This window comes from Chaetura pelagica, unplaced genomic scaffold, assembly GCF_000747805.2.
Source record: "Chaetura pelagica isolate M959 unplaced genomic scaffold, ChaPel_1.0 scaffold111, whole genome shotgun sequence".
NCBI lineage: Eukaryota > Metazoa > Chordata > Aves > Apodiformes > Apodidae > Chaetura > Chaetura pelagica.
In genome coordinates, this window is record NW_009952153.1 from 475,471 (window position 1) to 500,553 (window position 25,083).

At 34.8% G+C, this 25,083-nt stretch overlaps 1 protein-coding gene across 1 annotated transcript; it reads right to left on the bottom strand.

Annotated features, from left to right (window-relative positions):
- Nucleotides 1–81: 81 nt before the first annotated feature.
- On the bottom strand, nucleotides 82–23,512 carry FANCL (Fanconi anemia, complementation group L). Its single transcript, XM_010007147.1, has 13 exons — nucleotides 23,439–23,512; nucleotides 22,423–22,483; nucleotides 21,353–21,409; nucleotides 19,614–19,711; nucleotides 17,322–17,418; nucleotides 12,469–12,537; nucleotides 4,510–4,660; nucleotides 2,686–2,769; nucleotides 2,051–2,096; nucleotides 1,880–1,961; nucleotides 976–1,092; nucleotides 587–658; nucleotides 82–117 (listed from the first exon to the last, which is right to left on the bottom strand). The coding sequence occupies exons 1-13, from the start codon at nucleotides 23,510–23,512 to the stop codon at nucleotides 82–84; spliced, it is 1,044 nt and encodes a 347-aa protein (XP_010005449.1).
- Between the last annotated feature and the right edge of the window lie 1,571 nt (nucleotides 23,513–25,083).

Here is a 25,083-nt window from a genome sequence, read left to right on the forward strand (position 1 = left end):
CTTTCCTTGTATTTTCTTTGATGTCGCTATTTCCATGTCTTCAGTCAAAAAGTGCAGCAGTGTTCCCATCACAGTTTTTTCTCAGAGTTTCTTCAGTGAAGATTTCAGCGTAAGTGGCTTGGAAAAGATTTTTTTAAATGCTGTCAATACATATATTTAAAGGCAAGTTCTCTTAACCTCTTCACGACTGTACTCAGCAGTTACATGTACACAAAACTATTTGTACAAGGCTGTCTTGTGTCACCAATGTTGGGATTTATTATTTTTTTTAAACTGGAACTTTGCTACAGCAATATTAAAAAAGTATAATAAAGTACAATGAGGTGTCATATCTAATTATTCCAGCACTACTATGTTGATGACTGGTTTGTAACATCTTTATACAGGTTCAGAAAATGTTTATTTAAATACTGATGGATTAAGTCGATGGGAATTTACAATTTTCTTCTCTTTATTCCAGTGTGTAAAGGGAAGATAGTAGCCACAAACTCCTTATTTTAAAATAGACTTTGTTACAGTTTTTGCGTTTATCTAAGCTGCCACACACTGGTTAGTCCAATCACTCATTTTCATTGGATTTCCTTACCTTATTACAATATGGACATTCACCAAAGATGACATTAAAACTCTGTCTGCTGGAAGGAAGACTTTGTAGCCACTGCAACACAAGAAAGTGGATTAAAATTCACATTTGTTTCATATCAAATTTAAGCGTGATCTATTAGCAGGAGTCTTTTCAGAGTGCATTTGATCAACATCTGACATGGTGTGTCTCAGGTCAGAGCCTGTGCAAGCACACAGTGACACAGATTCCTTTCCACAGGGAGTTTATTTAGGAATTGCAGGTTAGAAGACATGAGGAAGCACAGTGACTATTGTCAAAAGGATTTTGCTTCATCTGAAATGTAAGTGGGCAACACTTCTTTTCTAGAATCTGTCAGTTAGTGAGGAAGTCTGTCCCACTAATTACTTTACCTCATAGAGGCAAGCCTGGTGAAAAGGTTGTCCACAGCGCGGATCATCGCACACTTGATCTGGAGTAGCGCCATTGAGGCGATAGGCATAGCAGATCCCACAGTCCTTAGCAAAATCCTTGAAACACAACATGTGTTAGCTTAGAGTGCAACTGCAAGGAGGAAACAGGGCTGGTAAACACGTTCATCTCTTTGTCTTTGCTTTTTTCTGTTTTTGTTACTTAGAATTACTAAATGTTTTTGCCTTCAATAAATACATTTGCACCACTCTGGTATGAAGAGTGAGCTTATTGCCCAGATGCACAAGACTCTGCAAGGTTGTATTTTATCCTTTCACTGAATTAGGTCTAGTTTGACAACCATTTTCGTATTCTTGGGCCCCACTGTTTCTTTTTTATTACACAATTTTTTGTCATCGCATTGGGACATCAGACACAAGACCCCACAGTCAGATACTAATTTAAAAACTTCACAAGTGAAAGCAAAGCTGGTAATCCAGTGTTACAGCATTGTCAAAAATTAATTCCAAGTTTGTTTGAAATGCAGCAGTATTTGTACGGCCTCTTGTCCCCTCTAAGCAGCTCTACCTAATTAGAACTTAAGTCATCAACATCCATAACAGAATGTTTGCATTTTCCACATCTCATTAAAAATCTTTCCCTTTTAATAGCAAAGCCTGTTATTAATCGCCTTACTGCTATGAAGGCCACAGGAAAGTGTGCACCTCTAATCAAAGGTTAACAAGCTCTGACAATTGTTGCTTGAAGTTCAGAAGTCCCTATGACAATATATTAATCCAATTACCTCTCTTCTAAGTCTCTTGTTTTTGCTGGCAGTTATAAAGTGACCGCTCAAATTTTACTTACTGAGAAATAACAACTGATCATTAACAAAAAGCAACTTACACTTTTTTCTAACACAGAACAAGATGGAAAATCAATTTCTAAGAGGTCTTTCAAGTTTTGTAATAAACCAATTTCTGCATCCCTGCAGGTGGGAGAGAGGGAAAAAAAAGTCAACACTAGGAATGGCAAATACCATTTAAGTTTCAAACTTGTATTACTAAAGATGCTTACCATGAGTGCATGTTGTTGTTCAGCTTAATTCTCAAAGGGTTAACCACTGCAAACAATGGGCATAAATAATTACATCATCTTTAGGAGCCTCTTTACTCCCCCACCCAATCTGACCTCATATTTCAGCATTGAAGGCTGAAGGCAGGGATTGTGTTTTTTAAAATTATTCAAAGTACCTCAGTCAGCGACGGCTCTTAGCTTTTAGGTTTTAAAATTCATTAATACTAAAATATACTGTTGAAGATTTGATCTTATTTACCTTAAAAAGTTGGTAAACAGCTGTGGGACATGGAGTAAAAGACTTTACTATATATGTCCTTAGTGTTTGGAAAGATTTAAGTTTTAATTAAAAAAAAAAAGTATGCCAAATATAAACACAATTGGGTTCTCTCTAAACTGTGCAAGAGAGGTACTGGAAAAAAGCATCCCTCACAGAGCAAACCAGCATGCCATGGATTTAGGCTGTTATAAACCCCAAGATCTACTGTGCAAAACTCCACTGCACACATACTCGGGCAGATCTGGGAATTAAGCTAAGTAAAATTTACTCCAGGAGTCTGACCTAGCTTACACCAGTATCTGTTCACCAGAGACAGCTTCTAGAAGAAACAAACAGTGTAGATGTGCTGCCATACCATGTTCTGCTCCAAGAAAATAACACTCAGGAAGCATGTTTGGATGCCGAGGATCCACCTCTATGTTCACTGAGACGTTGTTCCCTACGAAGAGGAAACAAGTCAGTCACTGGGGAAGCTTTTCTTTGCAGTCAAGTATTTAAAAACAGAAACATTAACCTTTTTTAAAAGCAGTTTTAAATTGGCTAATTCAGGCTGGTTTTCATTACAACATCATTAAAAACTGGGTAGGTATTCAAATTAGTTGTACAAAATATCAGTATACATTAAATATTTAAATTCCAATGGACTGTAATTAAAAATAGCAACTGATTAAAAAAACCTGCCAGTCTTGCTTTTTTTTTAACACTTCCACTTATTTCTGAATAATCAAAGTCAAACTAGATGACATAATCCATTTGAAATCTTAGTGAAATTTCAAAGGTAGTAGAGTTGTTAATTCCTCATTAACTCTTACAGTCCTAAAGAAAAGCATAAATGAAATATTAACCAGTAAAATTCAATGCCCTCCACAGTGTACTTCTGGACAGAGCAAATAGTGGTATATTTTTGAAATAGCAAATACTGTTCTTCTACAAGAAACCCCATCACCCTCCTAGGGTCTGCTATTCACAAGGGATAAGCAGCTCAGAAGTGTTCTGGATCCAGGTTGAAGACCTCACAGCAAATTCTCTTCTAAATAAAATCAAGGGAAACCAAACATTTTTTGGTAAGTAAGAGGTACGTTAGACTTGCTCTCCTAGAAGAAATTGGAATGAATGAAATGAAAGTTGTGACTGACAACAAAGAGCTAAAAGCCTTGTCCTGCCTTCCCCTGATGTAATGTGAGGCACTATTTGAGGCTTTTTCCTTTTCATGCGTCTGTGTCAAAGTGCAGCAGGGCCAAGATAAAGCCACCCTGGCTGCGTGTGCGCACACACGCAAATACACACACACATACACTTGAGTGTTGCCCGACCCACGTCATTTGGTTGCTGAACTTATTCTGTCCCTCCCTCCACCCACATTAAAGGAGCAGTCTTGGCACCTCACTAGGCCCGTTTCTTTTTCATGCTGCAGGCAGTCTTACCACTGGTTTCAGTGATAATTTAGGTCTACTTTGGTCCACTATATGTTCTCAGATTTCCACAATATGCTATTGATATTCTGGATTTGAGCTAAAAAGCAGAACTCTTCTTTCAAAGATAACATTTTCCCCTGTATTTCTAACCTCTGACAGTGGCAAGTTTCTCCTTTACAAAACTGCTTATCCTATACATATTAAGACTTTAAAATGCCAGACACCAGCACATGATTTAAGGTACTTTTTCAGATGGTTAACACTTTAAGCTTTTTAATTTCCTCTCTTCTATTTCTTTGTCCTTTCCACTGCCTCTTTTAATCCCCTTCTCTCCCTTTTGATTGCACACTAATATTCCTTTCACTCTGCCAGCACAGGATCAGTCTAAAGTAATAGTCTGGTAAAAAATCTGGAATTTGTGAATGAGATAAGGGCTTCATCTAAGCTGATTTTTTACAAATACTGATTTTTCTAGTTATCATGCAAGTCCTCAGTTTTTGACAGTTACATGTTCATAATTTACAAATACACACTATTTTCCTGCAGCAACTTTCATTTTATGTAACACCATAAAGTTGTAATTAATTTCCTAAACGGGTTAAATATTCTGTGGAAGGTTTTTTTTCATACACAAAACAAAGAGAATTGTGTCTTACTGGTTTTAAGTGCTACCTTTCATTTTCCATCTGACAGACAAGTAGAGCAAAACATCACCCCAAGTTTTACTTATCAAACCCACTATATTCCTTCTAATCTCTTCATACCTATTGCAATTCTTCTTGTTGTAGCACTCCGTGTGGGGTTTTCCGGTTCAAGCACCCATGTCTTCCTATCAATTTCATCCATGGCATCCCAGAATTCTTTCAGCGATTCTAATGCTGCCAGGAACTGATTATAAATGTCCATTAAGGAGTTCTACGAAAAAAAGAAATTTAAATAAGTTATATTTAATTTCTACCACAGCCACACAGAAGATTTAAAAAGAACCTGTAGGTAATTTAAGAAGTAGTAAAATCTAGTGTGTATCTAGTTGTATCATGGTAGCATAAAATACTGAACCTCACAGGATTTTTTTAATTGAAACAACACAAGTACAGAATAGCTCTGTCCTGAGTATAAGTTCCCTAATCCTGGTAGTTCCAACATATTGTGATACAGGTAAATCATACATGGATTTATTTGATAGTGTTTTACATTCCTTTTCGGAAAACTTTTCTGAAAACTGGTAACTATTAATTTGCATTGTAACTTGTAACTAACCACCGTAAAATTAAAAATCATCATCATCTACTATTAAACTTCTAACATTCTGATACTCTTGTCTCCTTCAGCTGGGCAATGGTACCAATATAAATACACAGAAATGCCCACATAACTGAAGTAGCTTATTTATTTTCAAAAACCTCTAAGAAGTATAGCCTAACAATGTCATAATTACCTCAAAATTAAGCAGTATAAAAACAGGTACTTAACATTCAATTTCAAGCCATGCAAGTGTGGTAAGAGAAGGAGAAACCATCTAATAATCAGAGGATTACACTCAAGGGATTTCAGTATTTGAGAGTGGATTAGATGGAATCAGAAAAATGTCTCATTATACAAGAGAATATACAGAACAGCACTGCAAAAGAAGTCTTGTTAAAATCATCACTGAGTGTAAAAGTAACGATTTCTACAGGGAAGACTTCTTCAAGTAGAGAAAACACTCTGCAGTTAACAATTTCCCAAATGCTGATGCCCAAGAAGGTACAAAATGTGAATTTAAGGAGGTGAAAGGAGCTGAAGAATGCATAAGGAGGAAGGACATGGAGTTCTCTCTGGAGTAACACCCCCATGCATGTTTTGAGCCTGATGTCAGATGGAATGAGTGGAGGAAATGAGATCTGCTTCAAAAAGACCAGGAAGAGAACAAGGAGTCATTAGAACATTGCTTCATGTGGAGAGATGAAGCTATGACAGGAACACAGTGAAGGCATCAAGAAACTAGACAAGGGTAGTAGTGAAGGGAGATGAAGGTTGGGGGGAGCATTTTGGAGACACACTCTTGCCAAATAACTTGTTTCCTCTAATTATTTAATACTGGGAAACTTGAGAGTAGAAAGATAGGAATAATTCAAGAGCACCAGAGGGTTTTTGGAAATCGTTTACACAGAACACAATGGAACAATGAAATGCAAGGGTAAAAAGCAGAGCGGGCAGGAGAGAACCGACAAAATATGGATAAAAAGATGGTAAAGCACAGTTTCAAAAACCAAAAAGATACCAATAAGATTTCAAATATCTTTTGGCCCGGGAACAAGTTCTCAGGGTCAATAAGAAAAGGCAAAGCAAAGCAATCAGTTCTTAAAGAGGTATTTTTCTATCAATAAAACAAAATGTATATGGAATGGATTCCTTTAAGCTTTAGTAATCATGTTCTTCCTTTCTCTCTGGACAGAAAAGCAAATTATGGTAACATTCTCAGATGAAATAATACGATTTTTGTATGTAATAAGTTTTAATATTTTACACATACATATTTTAGAAACGGTGTATCTCAGAAATAAAACACTACATTTTTTCCTGCTGTTATTAAATTATATTAAAGTAGGAAAGCACTTAAGCAGAAAAATGTGAATACTGCCAATCTCAAAATGTAACGCTTATTATCTTTAAAAGCATTTTGTTACTTTTATAATACCTGAAGTGATATAATAGTGTCAGTCACTTAACCACATCTTAGAGTATAATATCTTCATCTTAAGTACTATTATTTCCAGTATTTTAATAATTTTCACACAGTCCTGAAATGTGATCTTTTGTGCTCTGATGACACTTAAATTAATAGCATAATTTTCTGGTACTTGCAACAGTTGCTTTCCATTTTGATTTTTTACATTTTTTATATCACATACAGATAAATCCTCTAATAATCATTTTTATCTTTATCTTCTGGGAATTCAAAGGGTTTCACTAGAAAAAAGAAACATCAAGGGATTATAACCCACAGATAAGTTTTAAAATCCAATTAATTTTAATACTAATTGTAATTTTTCAATGATGTTCCTTAAAAAGGTAGTTAAATCTTTTTTTTAATGCTCTGTTCATTTGATCTTATTTGCATGCTTCATTGATGTTGCCAGCTGTCTCCTGCTATATACATAAATGAATCTATAGCTATTTAAATACATCACATGCTTGTCATGCAAACCATGAAAACTGTAGCATTCCTTTTTAATTGATTAAGCAACTAATTTTTGGTCACTGCCCAACACTTTCAGAAGAGATAGCTCTCATGATTTTTTTGTCTATCCTACACCAAGCTAGTCATTAGTAATGTCAAACAGCACAAAATATTTGTTTCTTGGTCATCTTTGTACAAATGCACTAAAATTTGTATGAAACATATCGAATATTCTTTGGAAAATAAGACATTGTTAATCCAAAATATCATCACTGGCTGCCTCGACTCTAAAATCCACTAGCAAAATCAAAGTGGTTACTCCAGCCTCTATCTGTTCAGCTTCTGTGCTCACCAGGCAAAACATCCATTAGAAAACCAACAAACATGGTGGCAGTTTAATCTTTTACAGCAACTTAAAAAAAAATGAAGGTATTTTTAACATATGACATAAACCTTGCATTTTATTTCTAACTGCTGAAGACACTGACATCAGCTGCCTGTATGAGTAGTAACGACGAGGTAGCAGAGAAAAGGAAATACCAGTGCTAGAATTGTCACAGAACCCAAGTTTTTTGCATAAGTGGATGTCACAGTCTTTTTAACTTGATTAAACAGTACCTTTAACATTTTTTATTCCCGCTGTGTTTTTCTTTCCCCACTGCAGTGGCTGGAAAGTGATCCATCCCTCTGCAGCTGTGCTCCCTGATCCCAAGGCTGATTGTTACAGTCAGTGTAGGAGGCACTACCGAGGGTGTGCTCCAAGATGAAATGCTGCCCATGATTCCAAGCAGACCTTTAACAAACCAACCAACCAACCATAGCATAGCTGGGTCAAAGAAGTTTCTAAGATGAGGAATGAAGAGTCCACCACTAGACAAGGTCAAAAAAGTTTTACTGGTTTAGATTAATAAAGCAGCCTAAGGGGAGATGTGATTAATTACTATTATCTAGGCTAGAGTAGCTGTTCAAGCTACATAGAGCTAAAGCAGGTTGAAGGACCACAAAAGCAAGTTAGTACAAAATCAGCAGCCAAGTTCCTCTCCAGTGCAGCACTGAGGTCCCGAGAAAGCCTGACAGTACTAGGACACCTCATGACTTCCACATGGGAGCTTGGAATGTTTATGACAAAGATATGCTGCACAATTCAAGCACCTCCTTCCTTTCAGCTCTCTCTAATGACCATCACAGCAACTGAGCAGCCCTAAAACATTATTGAGTTTATCATAATTTTCATACGGAAAAATAAGAGAACTGAGAAAATGTTTAGGGTACTCAGCTTGAGATCCCTTCAGCTGGCTTTAAGAGGATTGTTTTTATTGGAGCATCACCTCCCATGACCACAGTCATAACTTTAAACACTCAACATTTTTTTCACATTTTAAAAATCTTAAGTTGTGAGGGTAAAAACCAAAGAATACAACTAGTGCTGACTTGTGAAAAGGCACTGTAAGTGGCTTTCAGTACAGATAGCTTTACCTCTCAACAAAGCATATATTCAGCCTCAAAGTTCTAGTTTTTCCAGGCTCTATGAGGCAAAAAATTGATATACACTGATACAAGTTATAACAACACAGTCCTTTGGACTGAACAGCAATTTAATGTTAATTTGGAGGGCTGTGAATCTGTGATCTTAACTTCTGAAAACAGGTTTGTAGAGACTGGGTTAAATTGGTTATTTTACAGGAAAACAGACACACAAACATGCCAACTTTGATGAGTCCCCAACAATTAGATGCAACTTTGACCCAAATGTTACTTTTGTGCTATTAGACTACATGTAACCTCCAGTCATTTCAACAACTGGTAGGAAACAGAACATTTACTTTGGTCAGTGAAAATCAGATATTCTGGACCTATCTGTTTCTGAGGGGAACAGACCTTCTCTTCTAGCAGAAAAGAGGCTCCTGTAGGTTTGCAACATTTTTGTTTCCATTTCTATCCTCTGCATTCTCATCTCCATGTCATCACTGGTAGTTCCTCATTTAAATTCTTTCTTTTTTTTTTTTACTTTATTCAAACACTTTCCCAAGATCACCCCTGTTGCCATACACTGTTTCATTCAATTAAAGGAATAAGGAAGAATGGAAAAAAAAAAGTTACTCTACTCTTGGTTTTTAATTTCTAGAGCCACAGAAGCTGGAAAGAATAAAAAAAAGTCTAGAGTCTGCCCCTGCCATAAAATCCATGAACCTTTCAGCAACTTTTAAGGAGTGCTATATGCCTATGTGATTCTTCTGTCAAATTTCAAACACCTGCTCCAGATGCTGTTGACATAAATATTAATCAAATTGTTCTAATTAGGGAAAATACAGCACAGTTTAGTTTTTCTTTTAAACATAAATATTTAATCTTTATTCTAAGATTTTTTTTGGCTAAAATTCTTCCTAGCTCAAAATTTGCTTGTCCAAAATTAAAACTGCAAAGCCTTGTAATGGAAAAGGTAAAGTAGCCTGAACTATAGACGCTGTTACATGCTTACCCTTTATTTATTCGTATTTATTTATTTATTCATAGATAGGATACAATTTAATAAAGTGAAGAGTTGTTGAATGGAAAAGGGATCACCTGTATCATCTAAATAATTTATGATTCTTTAGATATGTTTAAATCTTTGTTCCTCATGAACAGTAGTTCAGTAACAATTTTCCCCCTCCTTAGCACAAATCAAACTGAGGCACAACTCTGAAACCTTTATAAAGTGTCTTGTCAACCATCTCCATTTATTTGTATTTCTAGATGTATATAAAGCTGTAGTCTGTGAGGCTCCTTTACTAAGAGAAAGAACAATTATGATGCATTTAACTGTGTTTTCATTAAAATAATCAAAGAATAATCTCATTCATACCACTGTAGCCTCTGAATCTTGTATTACTGTTTCATTGTTGGCTTGCTGCATGACCTCATTAGTCATTAATTTCCACTCTCATGACCTTCATGTAGCCAACCAGGTGGGCAGTGGTCAGTATAGAAACAATACCCTGATGTGAGGGCAGCAGAATATAGATGCACTGAAACCACAAAACCAGGCTTCCAGGGTGTAAGCTAAAATGTGGAGACAGCACATTTATCTAGTTATTTAGAAAAATAATATAACTGAAATAAGTAGATGTTCTTGCACTTGTCATTGAGAAGCACTCCGCATTTATTTGGCACTTATAACAGTAGCAGCAGCAGCATTGCCCTTGGTGCTGATTTCTTACTACTCTAAAACGTCTCCTCTGAGCCAGAATACACTGGCTGTTGCTGATCATGCTGTGAGACACCTGCACTGGCTACTAGGCTTGTCATGACGCACAAAACCCTACCATCTTCAGCTTGACATTGTGCAAGTTATAATTATTCATCCAAATGAATATGTCAGAGCAGCAGCAGCAGACCTCTCATCAGAGCAAAAGAAAAATACATCAAAACATTATCAACCCAGCAGGAAGACAGGGACCATAAGGAAAATTACCCATTTTTAATATGGATGCCATAAAGCCATGTCTATTATTATACAGAGGAAAAAAAAAACCCAACACAAAAAAAAAAGCCATCCAACAACCCCTCAAGTTTAAAGTCCAAATGCACTGAAAAGGACCTGAAATAGGCAACAGCACACCCAGGGTGGGTGAAAAAATAAATAAATTACCTGAAATCTATTTATATTTTATTTTTTCAGGAGTTTATATTCTGATAGTGCAATTGCATCATTTTAGTTAAGCCTTGTCAGTTCTTACACTGAAGATGACCAACAAATAGTAAATTCTAAAACATATCAGTACCAAAACTTCATGTTCTGTTTTTTTCTTTACTAGAAAATAGGTATAGTGTGTCCTTTTTTGCTTTTAGGAATCAAATTTTTCAAACACTTGAGGACCTGCTAAACTCTGCTACCAGTGGTGTTTCAGCATTATCTAAGATTAACCCTTATTTTACCATGGCGTGAAGACTGCTCACTGCCATTATCTCCATACATTTGGACAACAAACAAAATTCATGCAGTTACTACACATATTTTTTCCAGAAGTGTTAGGTTCATGCCACCCATACAGATAAGGTCACTTAAAAAATAAATAAATACGAAGGGTGTACAACTAAAGCCTTTCTATCAGCAGAATGCACAGGTTGCTGGTATTTGGTTCAGTATTACAGCAGGCTATCTGCAGCTAGAATTAGTGTCTCATGATTTCAAAACGAAGTCTTCAGTCAAATACAAATACCTATAGTTCATGTTTTCAAATAGCCCAGAGGTAATTCTAACCATAAAAAGCTTTTAAGATGTTATGTATTAGAATGTCATATTTTTACCATTAGATTTCTACTTGGTTGTATTGTCAATATTAATATATTACTCCCATCTCGAACTTGTCAAAGAAGGCTGTTTCGTATCATGTTTATCAATATTTTATGAAATTAAAGAGTCCAACTATTACCTTTAAAATTACTAACAGTAAACACAGAAAGTAATGATTGTCAAGGATACGTGGAATGTTGTAAGATGAATCAGAAGAATGTAAAGTTAATAATATACTATTAAAAGTATGTCTAACATTCAAAGCTACAAAGAGTACTTGAAACCCTGCCTGATGTATATGGAATCCAGTACAGTTCAACAGAAAACCAGTATCTGTTTAACTTGCTCTAAACCATACCAGAGAATCACTAATATTAGATGTTAAACTAAATATATTTTTCATTTTCAATCGTCCATTTTTGCAGTTGTTTTCCAAAGGGCTCATATAGATGACCTGAGGTGACACACAAAACCTTGAGCTTTGCAGTCAAAATTATATGCCCATCTTAAAATGATCCTGATGCAACCTGTCAGCCATGTTTCACATGTAAATTTAGTACCATAAAGACAGACATTATTGATGGATAGAAATTGTTGTAAGATTTAGAATTATGAAATACAATAATTTATTGAAAATCTATTTTGCTGAATTTAATGAAATTAAACATCAACTATTTTCTAGAGATATCTAAGTGGTGACACTTAAATCCACTTAATGAAGTACATGTGCTCTATTAAGGACAAAAGATACATGAAATAATGCAAGAAGGACTAAAAAAGGACAATGGCTTTTGGTTCTTTATATTAACAATATCAGTTAAATGATGAAAACTGAATTCTATTAAGTACTTTCCTGTTGTTCTTTTGATAGTAACTGAAGTTTTATTGTTACGAAAATTATATAGGATAAAAAACTGCCTTTTTTAATGTTTGTTAACCTTAGAGGGTGCCTCTTTTCTGTAATACAGTTATTTACTGCACATATATTTTTCCAATACCACTCCTCAAGATACTTCAGCAGTATGAAAAGCTTAAGAAAAAAACAGCCAGTACAAGTGCAAAGCATAGAACATGCAAGGTGCATCTATGGCAAGGGAAATACTTAAAACACTATCATAAGGAATATGGAGTTCAGTATTACTACATTTACATAAGCATGTATAAAAGTAAAATGTATACAGAGGAAAAAAGCTGGAATTAAAAAATAAAGTCTAACCTCTTATTGCCATCTACATTTTGCACATGTATCTGTTATTAAAAAAGATGCACGGTATAGCAGTTTACCTGTGGCATCCAAGAAACAGCAAACTGAACAGGAAAATCCACAAGGCAATCTGGTGGTTCTGTTGGATACTGAGGGAGGGAAAGAAAATACAGGGGTTTTTTTTAAGTGATTTTAAGTCAGACTGATACACGGCACCCAAATTTGATAACAAAATATAAGCACTTCAGGCATCTTGAGAACTTTGCTCTTAAAAGGAACAGTATATAAAGCATTTTCAGTAATAGTTAGGCATGTTAATTATCATTTAAAGAACTCTACGTGTAAACAGTTTTTAAAATATCAGTTCATTAATAAAGGCAGGAGAATCAGTTTTCTCTGTTCAGTGTTCACAAAGACACATTAAAAAAGAACTTAAGACAAAAAAGATTAAATATCTAAAAAACCAATATCCTCAGTTACCTGTACTGGATAGAGAAATGTAAAAATAAATAAAATCAAACAGCCCTTTCATGAGTCCAGAATTATTTTCTGTTTTAACTAGAATACTTGCACTGATTTGAAACAATTTTTGTTTTGAAACTGAACATAATCATAGTAGATAGCTATTTAGAAAGAGATAAATGAACACACATTCAAAATTAAAATAGCTCCCTGTCCCTCATCCCAAATTAAAAGGTATCAATAAGAAAAAAAAAAACAAACTAGATGCTTTAAGAAAACTGAAGCTATGAAAATAAAAATTTTGATGACTGCAAAAATAACCGAGTACTCTTTACACTAGTAAATCTATTGCTCTCAGCATCCAATATGATGTCTGGAAAAAAACTGGTATCTTCTGAAAAATAAAGTAGCAAAGGAAAGAATCAGCTACTTACAAGTAAACTGTACCCCTTCTAAGAGCACCTTAAATTTTATTCACCTGAGAAGTTGTTTTCTTTAGTCCTAAGCAACCTTTCAAATTCTACGAGGGATGTGCACAGCAATTTTATCGACATTGTATCAGTATTGCATCAACTGCCAACACAAGAAACCATTATACAAAATCTTACTGGGGACAGAGATGAAAATGAGACCCAGTTTCCTCAGAGAATTAAAAAGATTTACAACAAACAGTTGAAGTTTGGTTAAAGAGAATCAAAGAGACTTAAGACAAACAGGTGAAGTTTGGTTGTGCTGCTACCCATAACAATTCTCCATCCAAAGTAAACCTTTAGACATAAACACTGTCCTTATTTATCAGATATCTGGCAATCAATTTATCCAATTTTTTAAATGTATCTTTATGTAAAAAATGTTATTCTACTGTAATTAGCTTCAAACTGTTCTTTATGGGAAAGAGCAAAACAGAGACATGGTCTCGCCAGAGCATTCACTCTTCATTACTTTGATTTTAATAATAATCTAGTGTATTTATGGATTTCACAGAAATTTGTTTAAACTTGCTTTTTAATGTGCCTTCATTTGTGGTGTCTGTTAGGAATCTATTTTCTGAAGACAATGTTACTATCTTGCGCTTCACACTTTCATCAAATTGGCAGCAGACAAGTTAAAAGAACAGCAACAGAGCAAGTGAAACAACTAAATTGGACAGGAGGCAGTTACAACTTCGAAATGTAGATGCACAGGAGCTGTTACACTTCCTCTTACTGTAGGATTATTGTTCTTATATTGTCGACATTGTAAAGGCTAGTGGTTTTGCACTGTAGGTATTACTTTTCATTAACTACTTCAGTGCTTGCAGGGAAATAAACTTGTTTTCAATATATAAGAGTATGCCTAGAACAAACTAAGGCAGGACAATTTTCCATAGGGTTGGTTTTAGGGCTACTTCATTTAAATTCCAGCAGCACTAGCCAACTATGTGTTTGCTGTCTTGGTAAGTAAATTCATTTTATGCAGTATTCTGTAGGGTGCCTTTGAACAAGTGCTTGCAAACTGATTCTATTAACTTTATATTACTTCAAAAAAAACAACCCTAACCAAAACATAGCACTTTTCCCCTTCATTCTTAGTCAAATTTTCTTTAGGAGCACAATATTGTACTGTGCACTGGATAATTGCCCAAAACAAGGCAACAATTATTCTGCACATATGTACATAATGGTTTTAGACCTTGCAACTTGAAATTCTACATGAAATAAGGTGAGTGATTCCCCAAGAGACAATATTTTAAAATACTATACCAGAGCATATCAATGATATCATATGTTATTACAGTTACATTAAAATATATATGTCAGAAATAATCCTACTATTCTTGATAACAATTTAAACCATTACTAAACAGAAGATTTATATTGTATTTTTGAGGATGCAGCTAATTTTATCTATTTTCATAACTGTTGCCAAATCATTCAAATAATTACCAAAGCATCTCAGTTACTATGTGCCATGCAAAATCTTGCAGCAGCCTATTTTAATTATTGAGAACTGAAATGTCAAGAATCCAACCTACTTCTCATGCAACACAAAATGAAATCTGATAAATAAAACCCAATGTACTTGGTTTTATACTTGCAAAGATTCATGCTTCATTTTCTGAAAAATTCTCTAGTAATTTATTTAAATTGTGAATGGAATTAGATTTTGGGGCAAGGCATTTTTAATCAAATAAATCAGAAAACCATTTCATAAAATGTATCTGAGCGTTAAACAATAGATCCCCTTATGAGGTTTAAGCATTATTTACAGAAGTCAAAACTGTGTAGCATGATTTGGCTAACATACTCAACTATTACATGACTATTCTCAATTCTTCCAGGTTTAAATTGGTCACCCCAAGTTTCCTTGACACTTGACAAATGCAGTTTATATAGAGCAAATGTTTAGAAAGGACAGCTCCTAACAGAAAGCACATTACGACAAGGACAACAGGTGGAAACATTTAACAATGCATTAAGGAAAAGTCCTCAAAACATCCAAGCCTTATGAATGACAGCAAAGGAGTATTTAGGGGATTATCTCAATACACATGATAACCTTACAAAAAAAGAGATTCCTAAATCACTTATTGAATAGTTTCTTCCTGAAAACACTGTCAGCAAGGTTATAAACTGCTTTCACTGTATGGCATCCACGAGGAAAAGGCTGAATAAATCCAGCTGCTAGAATACAGACAAGAACCAGCAATATGTGCTTGGGAGGAGAGGTTTAGCTCACATGCTAACCCTAATCAAAGAAACAGCATAACATAAAAAAGCATGCTTTTATTTAAGCATGTTATAAAAAAAAACCCTTAAAAAATACTTCAGCAAAGTCTTTTCAAATGTATTAGATATGTATATGAAGGAAAATCAAATCCCCATGTCACCAAAACCATGTTTCACGTATAAATTTTCTCTTGTGGCAGGTTTAAATGCCTAACATGGTTTAAAAAGGACAAGCAATTATTGAGCCTTCTCATCCTAACAACCACCTGAAAAAAATAAATAAATTGATGATTACTTATTACAACAGACAAGTTGTTAACCTAGTCTCTTTACTACACTATATCCTTGATTGCTAGATGGTGCTTTCTTCTGCCATTAGGAGTCTCAGCTTCAGGCATTTTATTACTATAGAGAATATGCACAAGTTTTTACAAGAACAGAAAACTGTAATTTTGATAGCCCTTACAGTGCAGTGGTAAATTAAGGCTAAACAGAATCAGCCAATGCATAAAGTGTAACAGTGTTTGACCGTGGCAGCTGCTTCATAAGAAAGGGCACTGTACTTTTTTATTTTCAAGTACTTAAAATATTTTACTTAAGTCATCACAAAATCAAGAAAAAACTTCGGGGCAGCGGTCTGCACTTAATTTCTAGTGCCATACTAATTATGGGATAGCAAGTCCCTTATAAACAATGACAATACAGTCCGGTTACTCTCCTTACACATTAAATAGATCATAATTGTACTTCCTTATGTATTTTTTCCATCAGTGGAAATTTAGTAATGGATCAAGCAGCAAATTAATTATGCATTCATTACTCTGTGCATATAGGATAATTTTACTTTTTTTTTTAAATCCACTGAATCAACCTCAGTTCCAAGCAGTACATTTTCCACAGACTGCTTATTCTACTCTAATGTAAAATTACCTTGTTCTATGTGAAACTAAAAGCCTCCTGGTATTTAAAGGAATATAGGATTCCATCAAGGTGAAATCTAACCTTACAATACCATGCCCACTCCTCATCCCTTCAAGATTAATATTGCAGGTAATAGACCAGAGATAGCCCCAAACAACAATATTTAGGCACTTTTTAATCCAATTTTTTTTCACCTAGACTGATTTTCTGAAGACAGCAGCTATTATCATACAATTGTCATGATACATTCTGGATATTCATGATTTCTGGTAAGAGATTTATGCCTTGAAATGAGATATTCTATTAAGAAACATTGTAATTTGAGTTCCATTCTAGAGTACCAGGAAGAATTAAAATATTTCTGTTTCCTCACACATCATGGATTTGCTTTACAAGCAGTGTCAAAATCAGCCATTTAGTAGACTAAAAGGAAATAATCTAACATAAGCAACTCACTTCTATATTTTTTTATAAATCTTTATATTTAATAGTTTTAACAGTAAAACTTGATAAAGAAGCAACACAGTATCCTCTAGTTCTTGTTATATGCATAGTCTCTGGATAGAGGGATAATGAATGAAAGTCTCCCAGATGGCTTTGTCTGTAAGCCAGTAAAGTGTTTTTGATGTGATGCACAGTTGCATATGAAGATTCTTAAGATAACCATAATGTAATATCAATTTTAAATATTTTTAAAGTCTGAAAACTCAAAAAACATTCCACCATTATCTTGCAGAACAAATACACAAACAAACCAACCAGCTCTACGAAATACTTTTTAATTAAGAAAAAATAATTTATTTTAAGGAACCCTTAAAATATTTTCTCCCACATAAATTCACCTTCGCATTTAACTTCAGAGTGATGAGATGCTGTCGACCACAAGAGTCTTCAGCTTTTAGCTTGATCGTGGTAAGACCAGTATCCACATATGCGACGCTGAAAGAGAAAAGAAAACTCTAACAGCATTGCAAGAAGTCGAGTTTCAAATGCCCACAATACTCTTATTAGTTTGTTACAAATATTAATCAGAGGAAGTCCTATATGCCAACCATTTCTGTTGTTCTAGATTTACTGCTGCTAATACACCAGACTACTGCTTAATGCAGTCATATATCTTGGGGTTATTTACAACGTGTGTCAAGGCTCATGCTGTGGTCAGTGAGCACTGTGTTTCAGTTTTCCATCAGTGGAACCTTTGACACACACAGCATGTTCCTGTCAGCCTCTACTTATGTACACATTAAACTTCCTGTCAAATCTTTGATCCATTTCTGCAGTTTCTCACTGTATGAGACTTTTATGCTCTCGATTTGCTTTTCTCTTCAATGAAGTTCTCTTTTATTATCAATATCATTATTGTGGAAAATTCAGTGGATATAGGTTTATATTCTGAAATTGATTTTCTGCAGAAAACAGTACCCAAACAGGTACAAAATGAGTTATTTATGGTGATTTGCCTTCGTTTCATGACAGTTTTACACAGTATACATGCACCCAAGCAAGTAGCAAGTACATACTAAAAGTAAATAAGTTTTAAAACTTATGACATAATCACTGACTCTTAACTTAAGATGCCACTGATTTGTATTTTCCACAACAATGAAGATGAATACAATTATAAAATACATTGTTCTCTAGAAATATATTCTGAGAAGGAGCTTCAGCAACACGCCAAAAAGGTTCCAACTTCATATATTTAACAGTGAATTGAGCTTGTGGATATTTTGGCATTTTTACTATGTCATTCTTGCATAAAGATAAAAAGCAGCCCAAGATTATTGTACAACTTAACACCTAGACTGATGGAAAGGTCTACCAGAGTTGAAAGAAAGCATCTGCTTGCTGACCTAAGTAACATTACTTATTTTTTTTAACCATTACATACTACCTCAGCCACTCAAGCCAGCAAGCTGGGAAAAATTGTTCTCTTTCAAGTGAAATTGGCAATGGAGTTGTAGAAGCCTGTACAAGAAAAAGCAGACATACACCATAGGGTGTGCACATTCCAAGGAAGGAAACTTTTGTGTACAAGTATTTGAATTTGAAAGCGTATTCATCCTCCCCCACACCTAAATTAGGTCAAAGAATCAAGTTTTCCCTATGACAGAAAAAGTTACTATATTTAATGCTAGAGAGCAGCCCTGTAGAAAAAGACCTTCCAGTATCTAGCAGAGGCCTATAAGAAGGCTGGGGAAAAGCTGTTCACAAAGGCATATAATGATATGACAAGGGGTAATGGTTTCAAACTAGGGAAGTGTAGATTTAGGTTGGACACTAGCAAAAAGTTCTTTAATATGAGGGTGGTGGATCACTGGAATAGGTTGCCTTGAGAGGTGGTGGAGACTCCATCCCTGTAGAATTCAAAGTCAGGCTTGACGGGGTTCTGAGCAATCTGTTCTAGTTGGAGATGTCCTTAATTATTGTAGGGGGGTTGGACTAGATGACCTTTATAGGTCCCTTCCAACCCAATCCATTCTATGATTCTATTATTCTAAACACAGCAGCCTGCCCATTTGCAATCCCTATTACTGTTTGTATTTTCAGTGGTATAGGAGGGAAGAGGTGTAAGATCATTGCAGATAATGTCTTCAATCTGAGAAACTTCATATATTCCTTAGATGAAACCCCAAAGAACACACTAAATTTGTGCCATTTGTGTGAGCTTCTTAACTCACTTTGAAGGTAAAAGAAATAGAGCTTATTGCTCTGATACTCTTTCAACTAAAATATCCCTAAGTTTCTTAGTTGGATTTGCATGCAGTCAGCTTCCAGCACAACTCCGAACTCATTGAAGAAAGCAGACTCAAGCCACTTCTTTTCTAAGAAAAATCCAGATAAATAAAGCTGGAGGCTTCTCAAGGTGTGAACAGTGATTAATCCTTACTGCCAGTACTAAATGCAGGCTTAGTTTTGTGCTGAAAAACTATACCTGGATGTTTCTAACTGACGTGCAAATATGCATCACCTGTAACTCAAAATTAGTCTAGGTTAAGAAGCCTTCTTAGTAGTTCATTATATTGTTAAAGGCACAATAAAATTAGAGGTGTATCTTATTAACGTACTTCAAATAATCTTTCTAGGGGAACAAACATTCTAAAGCCAGTATCTGTTAAGAAATAAAATAAACATACTTATTCCAACCCAGTATTTCTAGATCTCTGACAAGACACGAATAGTATTCTGGTGGTCGTGGTATATGCAGGTCTTGTGTATTCCTTAAAGCAATTTCCTGTTTAAAATAAGATTAAAAACAACATTGAGAGATTTCAATATTTTTGCATCTATTTAGTCATGTGATTTTTGGAATCCATTAAAAAATATTAAGCTTATGTAAAATTAACTGTACACTGCATTTGTTTTGTTATAGCCTCCAGCTAAAGCAGACAAAGAAGCTGTTTGGTAAATTACTTCAGAAACTGGTAATGAAAACATCTGTAATTTATAAAAAACCCTACAGATGTTGACAAAACAGTCTTCATATGCAAATATCAAATGTGCCTCTCTTTTTCAGCTAATAAATTTGAAGTCAAGCATCTTGACTAAAAGTGCATTTCAAAAGAAGGTTCTATTAAGCCCACAGCTGTCTCCTGGGCTCCACAGCCACAAAAGACAACACATATATGAATTCTCCCATATTATTTTTATGTAGCTATATACAACTTTATATAGCAATCAAAAAAAAAAAAAAATCAATTTCTCAGTTTTAACACCATAGGATCCCATAGAGTACATTTTGGTAACAGACAGTCATCAAGTATGTCAAAATGCCTCAAGAAAAATTTTTATCAAAAAGGTAATGTGACATGAGAAAGAAAAACCAAACTCCACATTTATGTTGTGCTGCTTGTTCTTTAAATTGTACTTCAGTTAAAATTATGCTTGCAGGGCAAACACAAAAATGAATGAAACTTATAATAAAACTATTAATAATTTTAAATAAAATAAATTTAAATAAAATAAATAATAAAAAATTCAATATAAAATCAGCATAACAATAATTTCTGGCCAGTTGACCTGTAGGTCTTCTGGGTTTTTTTACTATCTGAATTGAGGATCATTATTCTGCTTTTGTGAATTAATTATATTTTCATTACACTCTTATTTTTTGAGTGCTTGTGTATCCAGGCAAATAGAATGGAATAACTATTGTGAAATATTCCAAAACGGTCACATGTATATATTCTTATTCAGCCCTAATCCAAGCACCTCTGCCTAGTTTATTGCAATCTACTTGGGCAGGGATTGAACCAATACTAAGGAAAGGAATTCCTGGCATAGAGCAGGAGTGTAGTACCAGGAGGGTATTTTTGTTGGTTTTTTGTTCTACTGTGTGTTACTTCTAAGTTAAGTGGGTTTTATGCAAGTATTCTCTGCCAAGAATGTTTTACTAACACACAAGAAACTTCCAGTTTCATGTCATTAACTAAAGACTTTGCCACTCTTCAATCCCAGGTAAGAAAAACGTTTTTTAAAAAAGGATAATCAGAAGTCTCTGAACTATAAAAAAGCTTTCTGGATTTATTGGTCAATTTATTTGCACCTGTCACACAGGTGAAAGCACCTTCAGCAATCCATCTGGACAATATCAGGAATTCCAACAAAATAGCTGGGGGAGGAGGGCTTTATACCGAGATGTCTTGCTGGGATTTTAATTTTTCTTGTAAGACTCAAATTTCCATAGAGTACAGTCACTTAAAATCCTACAGGATATTTATACAGATATTACATGAGGAGCATACATACAAAATCACCTCTTCTTAAAGAAAAACATACATAAATCCACCTATCAAACAGTAAACTCTAAAAAGCTGAAAGTGAAACCAAAGCTATAAGAAAATCCCATCTTCCGCATGCATATTCTGTCACTTACCAAAATAGTTTTCAGCTCCACCATAAAACTGACAAGATCTGGGCAGCTGTGCAGCCTCTGGAGGGAACACAGTATCAGTTCATTTTCTTCAACTCGTAACATTTAAGGGTAAGCCATTTCAGCCTAACTATCTATTTTTCTAGGATTGTCAAAGCAACCAACAGAAAAGAAAAACAAACACAAACATGTTAAAATATTTCAATTATAGAATGCATCTCCCACAATACAGGAGACTACTGAAAATGAACCATCACCTTTGTCACATCATGTGACATTACACATTTATATATTTTATGAAGACTTTATGCATTTATGAAGACACTGTTAAAGACGAGAGTCTTCACCAAAGAAAACAGAAGCCTCAGAATAACTCAAAAATGTTTATTAGCTGGTTACACTTTCTTTAGGGAGTCTCCAGACCCATATGCTTCTAGCTGCCGTACTTGATGAAAGAGCCTGAAGGAAACTGTTCACTTTCAATGTGATACTTACTTAACCCTCTATTTCCTCAGCTCTGTATCTCTGGTTACTCATATGCCTTGTCCTACAAAGGGTGCACAGTGTATAACATAGTGTCTCAACTAGCACAGGTGGCAAAGATGCCTTCTGAGAAACAAAATATTCTTTGTGACTGCAGGGCTACTGTATCCTTGCTCCACAGTTTCTTCTGGACAAGGAGTCTGCAACTCTGAAGGAGCTAGATCTATCAATAATTAATGTGAATTCTCTGCTCTGCATTATGAACAGTTTCTAATAAATAAATACGTAAATAAGGAAAAACAAAATCTGTTCCTAATTGAGAGATTACAGAAAAATTCCAGTAAAATATCATAAGCCATTTATTTAAAATCTTCAAAAAAGAAACCTTGAATAATAATAACAAAATATTTACTAAATTCTATCCATCTCCCTTTAGATTGACATGCAAATCCTCAAGCGTTTAAAAATAAATCTGGGCTATGCAATGAAAGGAGAGTTCTTTAACATTTTCAGAATAGGTTTGCAAGAATAATCTTTTCAGAATCATTTATAAGGATCATTCAACAGAAAGGGTTTTAAAATTTGTATACCTGCTTTAAAATATGCCGATATGCATGCAGAGTCTTCTTTAGGTGCCAGCTACACTCTATCCTAGACAAAGTATTTTGTATAAATATTAAATTCACAGTATGTTATTTTTAGAAGAGATCAGAAAGTTTGCTACACAAAAACATGCTTGTTTTTCTTTACAAAAACAAAGGAAGTAAACAATACTTCAAAATTTCTTTGAGTTTCATATTCAAAGCTATTTAAAACTTTCAAATGTCACTATCCCAAAGCCCATTAAAAATTAAACATGTACGTAGAAAAGCCGTTCTTTGCTGAAAACAAGAACATATTTCTTGCAAGTTAATATGACTTCATAACATATATCAATATTTTAAAATTATAGCCTGAAAATGTCAGTTACCTATAATGTGGTTTTAAGTATCTGACCTAGAATGCAATAAAGCCATCAACTACCACATCTGTTCATGCTTCAGAGCAAGCTGGCCCAGACAGAAACATGGACTACAATGTTAAAGACTAATCCACATACGTGTGCATACAATACAAACCCACACACACATATCACTATGATAAACACTCACAGTAATAAGAACAGAACTTTTAAAGAAAAGCTGGGCAATGCAAATTTAAATGAAGTTTTAAAAAAGCTATGCTAACCATCAGGTACTTAATTCTTAAATTCACAACTTTGCACTGAATTTTCTGCTTTCCAAATGGTGACATACAAATAAAATTATTTAAATGAACATATTTTTCTAAGTACATTAATTTATATATAAATACAACAAATTAATTACAAGAGGTTTCAAAGTTAATTAGCAACAAAATATTTTGATATAGGCAATGTTTATTGTCAGTGTTTATTAACACTGATGCTGTAAAATTTTGTGGCAAGGTTAAGTTGAAACCAGTAAGAATTAATTACCAACACTAATACTGGAAAAAGAATAATTAATATGCATATCCATCATTGCTTTCATCAAAATAAAATTTCAGTTACATACACTTATAAATTGCTTTCACAAAACTACCTTACCTCGCATTTTTCAGTTGAAAATCTATCGGTAACAGTATCCTGATATGGAAGTCTCTACCCTTGAAAAGAAACATTTTGTTAATAGGAAGGTTAGCAAAGAAAAACATTATACACTTGTGGGAAATATTCCCCATAAGTTCAGCTACTGAGAAAATATGTATTATCTGACTTCCAGGAATATTATTCAGAACTTCTTTATTTTTTATTTTGTATGAATGACAGGTAGGAGTAATGCTGATTTTAATTCTGAAATTGAAATATTCTTGACTTCTGACTGCATTCAGTAAAAATTCTTTGGTACATCACATTTCATAAAGCAAAAATAACAACTTTCGGAAAAAAAAAATAAACATCCAAATCTGGATAAAACAAATATAATTTAATCCAAGTCATTATGAAGTACATCTAAGTCTGTCTTCAAGTAAAGTAAAAATCACAGACACTTATCACAGAAGTACTACACCAAAAAGGAAATTAGGCACTGACCCACAACTCATTTCAGTAAGGTTTTATAAACTGTGAACAAAAGCAATCCCAAGTACATGAATGTAATATTTTCCCTGTTAGTGCAATCCCTTTGAGGGTGTTCCTAAATGCCACCTACTTGTGTTTTCAGTATTTGTCGCTAGTTGTGATCCTCATTCTACTTGCTTATGGGATTATCAAAATAAAGTTGAAATAAAAAGGGTTGCAAGTAGATTTAATTCCTTCCTGAAGCAAAGAGAGCAGTTATCCCAAATCTTTTACTCCTGACTCTGTTCCAGTTCAATACACTTTGAATTACGTCCACGAATTGTGAGATTTCTTCAGCAGACAGCAGGAAGTTAAGAATAAAACCAGATTTCCTCCTGTGATTAGATGACTGATAAAATGGATGCTTTACCTCAGTTTCAGAAAGGCTTTTAATACTGTTTCCATAACATCCTCAGACAAAATGAAGAATTAACTCTGTAACCTAATAGTGAGGTGGACTGAAAACTTGCAGAACTGTTGGGCTGGAAGGCTTGTGATCCTCAAGATGAGAGATCCAGCAGGAGGTCCCTAACTAATGGTGCACACCAGGGGTCAGTCCTGGGCCTGAGACTATTTGACCTGGGTTAGTGACCTGGATGGTGGGACAGGATGCACCTTCCTCACTCAGCAAGTTGGCAGAGGATGCAAAACTGGAAGCAGTGGCAGATAGATCCTGTGATTGTGCTACTATTTAGAAGGAACTCAGATGGCTGTAAATGGGCTGAGAGAAACCTCATGAACTTATTCACCCCCTGCACCAGCACACACTGGTGGCTGATGAGCTAGAGAGGCATTTTGCAGAACAGAGTTCTAAAAGAAAATACACGTGTAAAGAGCTGTTTCTGTGGTACGTGTGCACATGTGGTATTTTAATAAGCCATAGCTGTAGCTTCACTGCCTCTGATGGCAAAGCTGGCTCAAGCGCATCCACTCTCGATCAGTCTTTGGGTTCTGTTCTTCTTCCTGCACTGCCATTTACTAGCTCTTCTGAGATGGTGCAGTTGTTTAAACTGAAACTTCACAGACTAGTAATTTCCTTCAACTTGTACCCTAGGCCATGAGCGCAGGCGCACTGAACCTGTCCCAAACAAACATCTGCCAGCTCGAGAATCGCAGCCCACAGGCCGCAGGC

What these genes read in the sequence shown, in the direction of transcription:
- FANCL (XM_010007147.1), bottom strand. Translation starts at nt 23,512, where the DNA reads ATGTTTCTTTTCAAGGGTAGAGACTTCCATATCAGGATACTGTTACCG. An exon ending in TGGAGCTGAAAACTATTTTG is followed by an intron (nt 19,712 to 21,352) that starts GTAAGTGACAGA and finishes TATTTTAAACAG; the next exon opens with GAAATTGCTTTAAGGAATAC. An exon ending in CTCTGAAGTTAAATGCGAAG is followed by an intron (nt 12,538 to 17,321) that starts GTGAATTTATGT and finishes TCCCTCCCTCAG; the next exon opens with TATCCAACAGAACCACCAGA.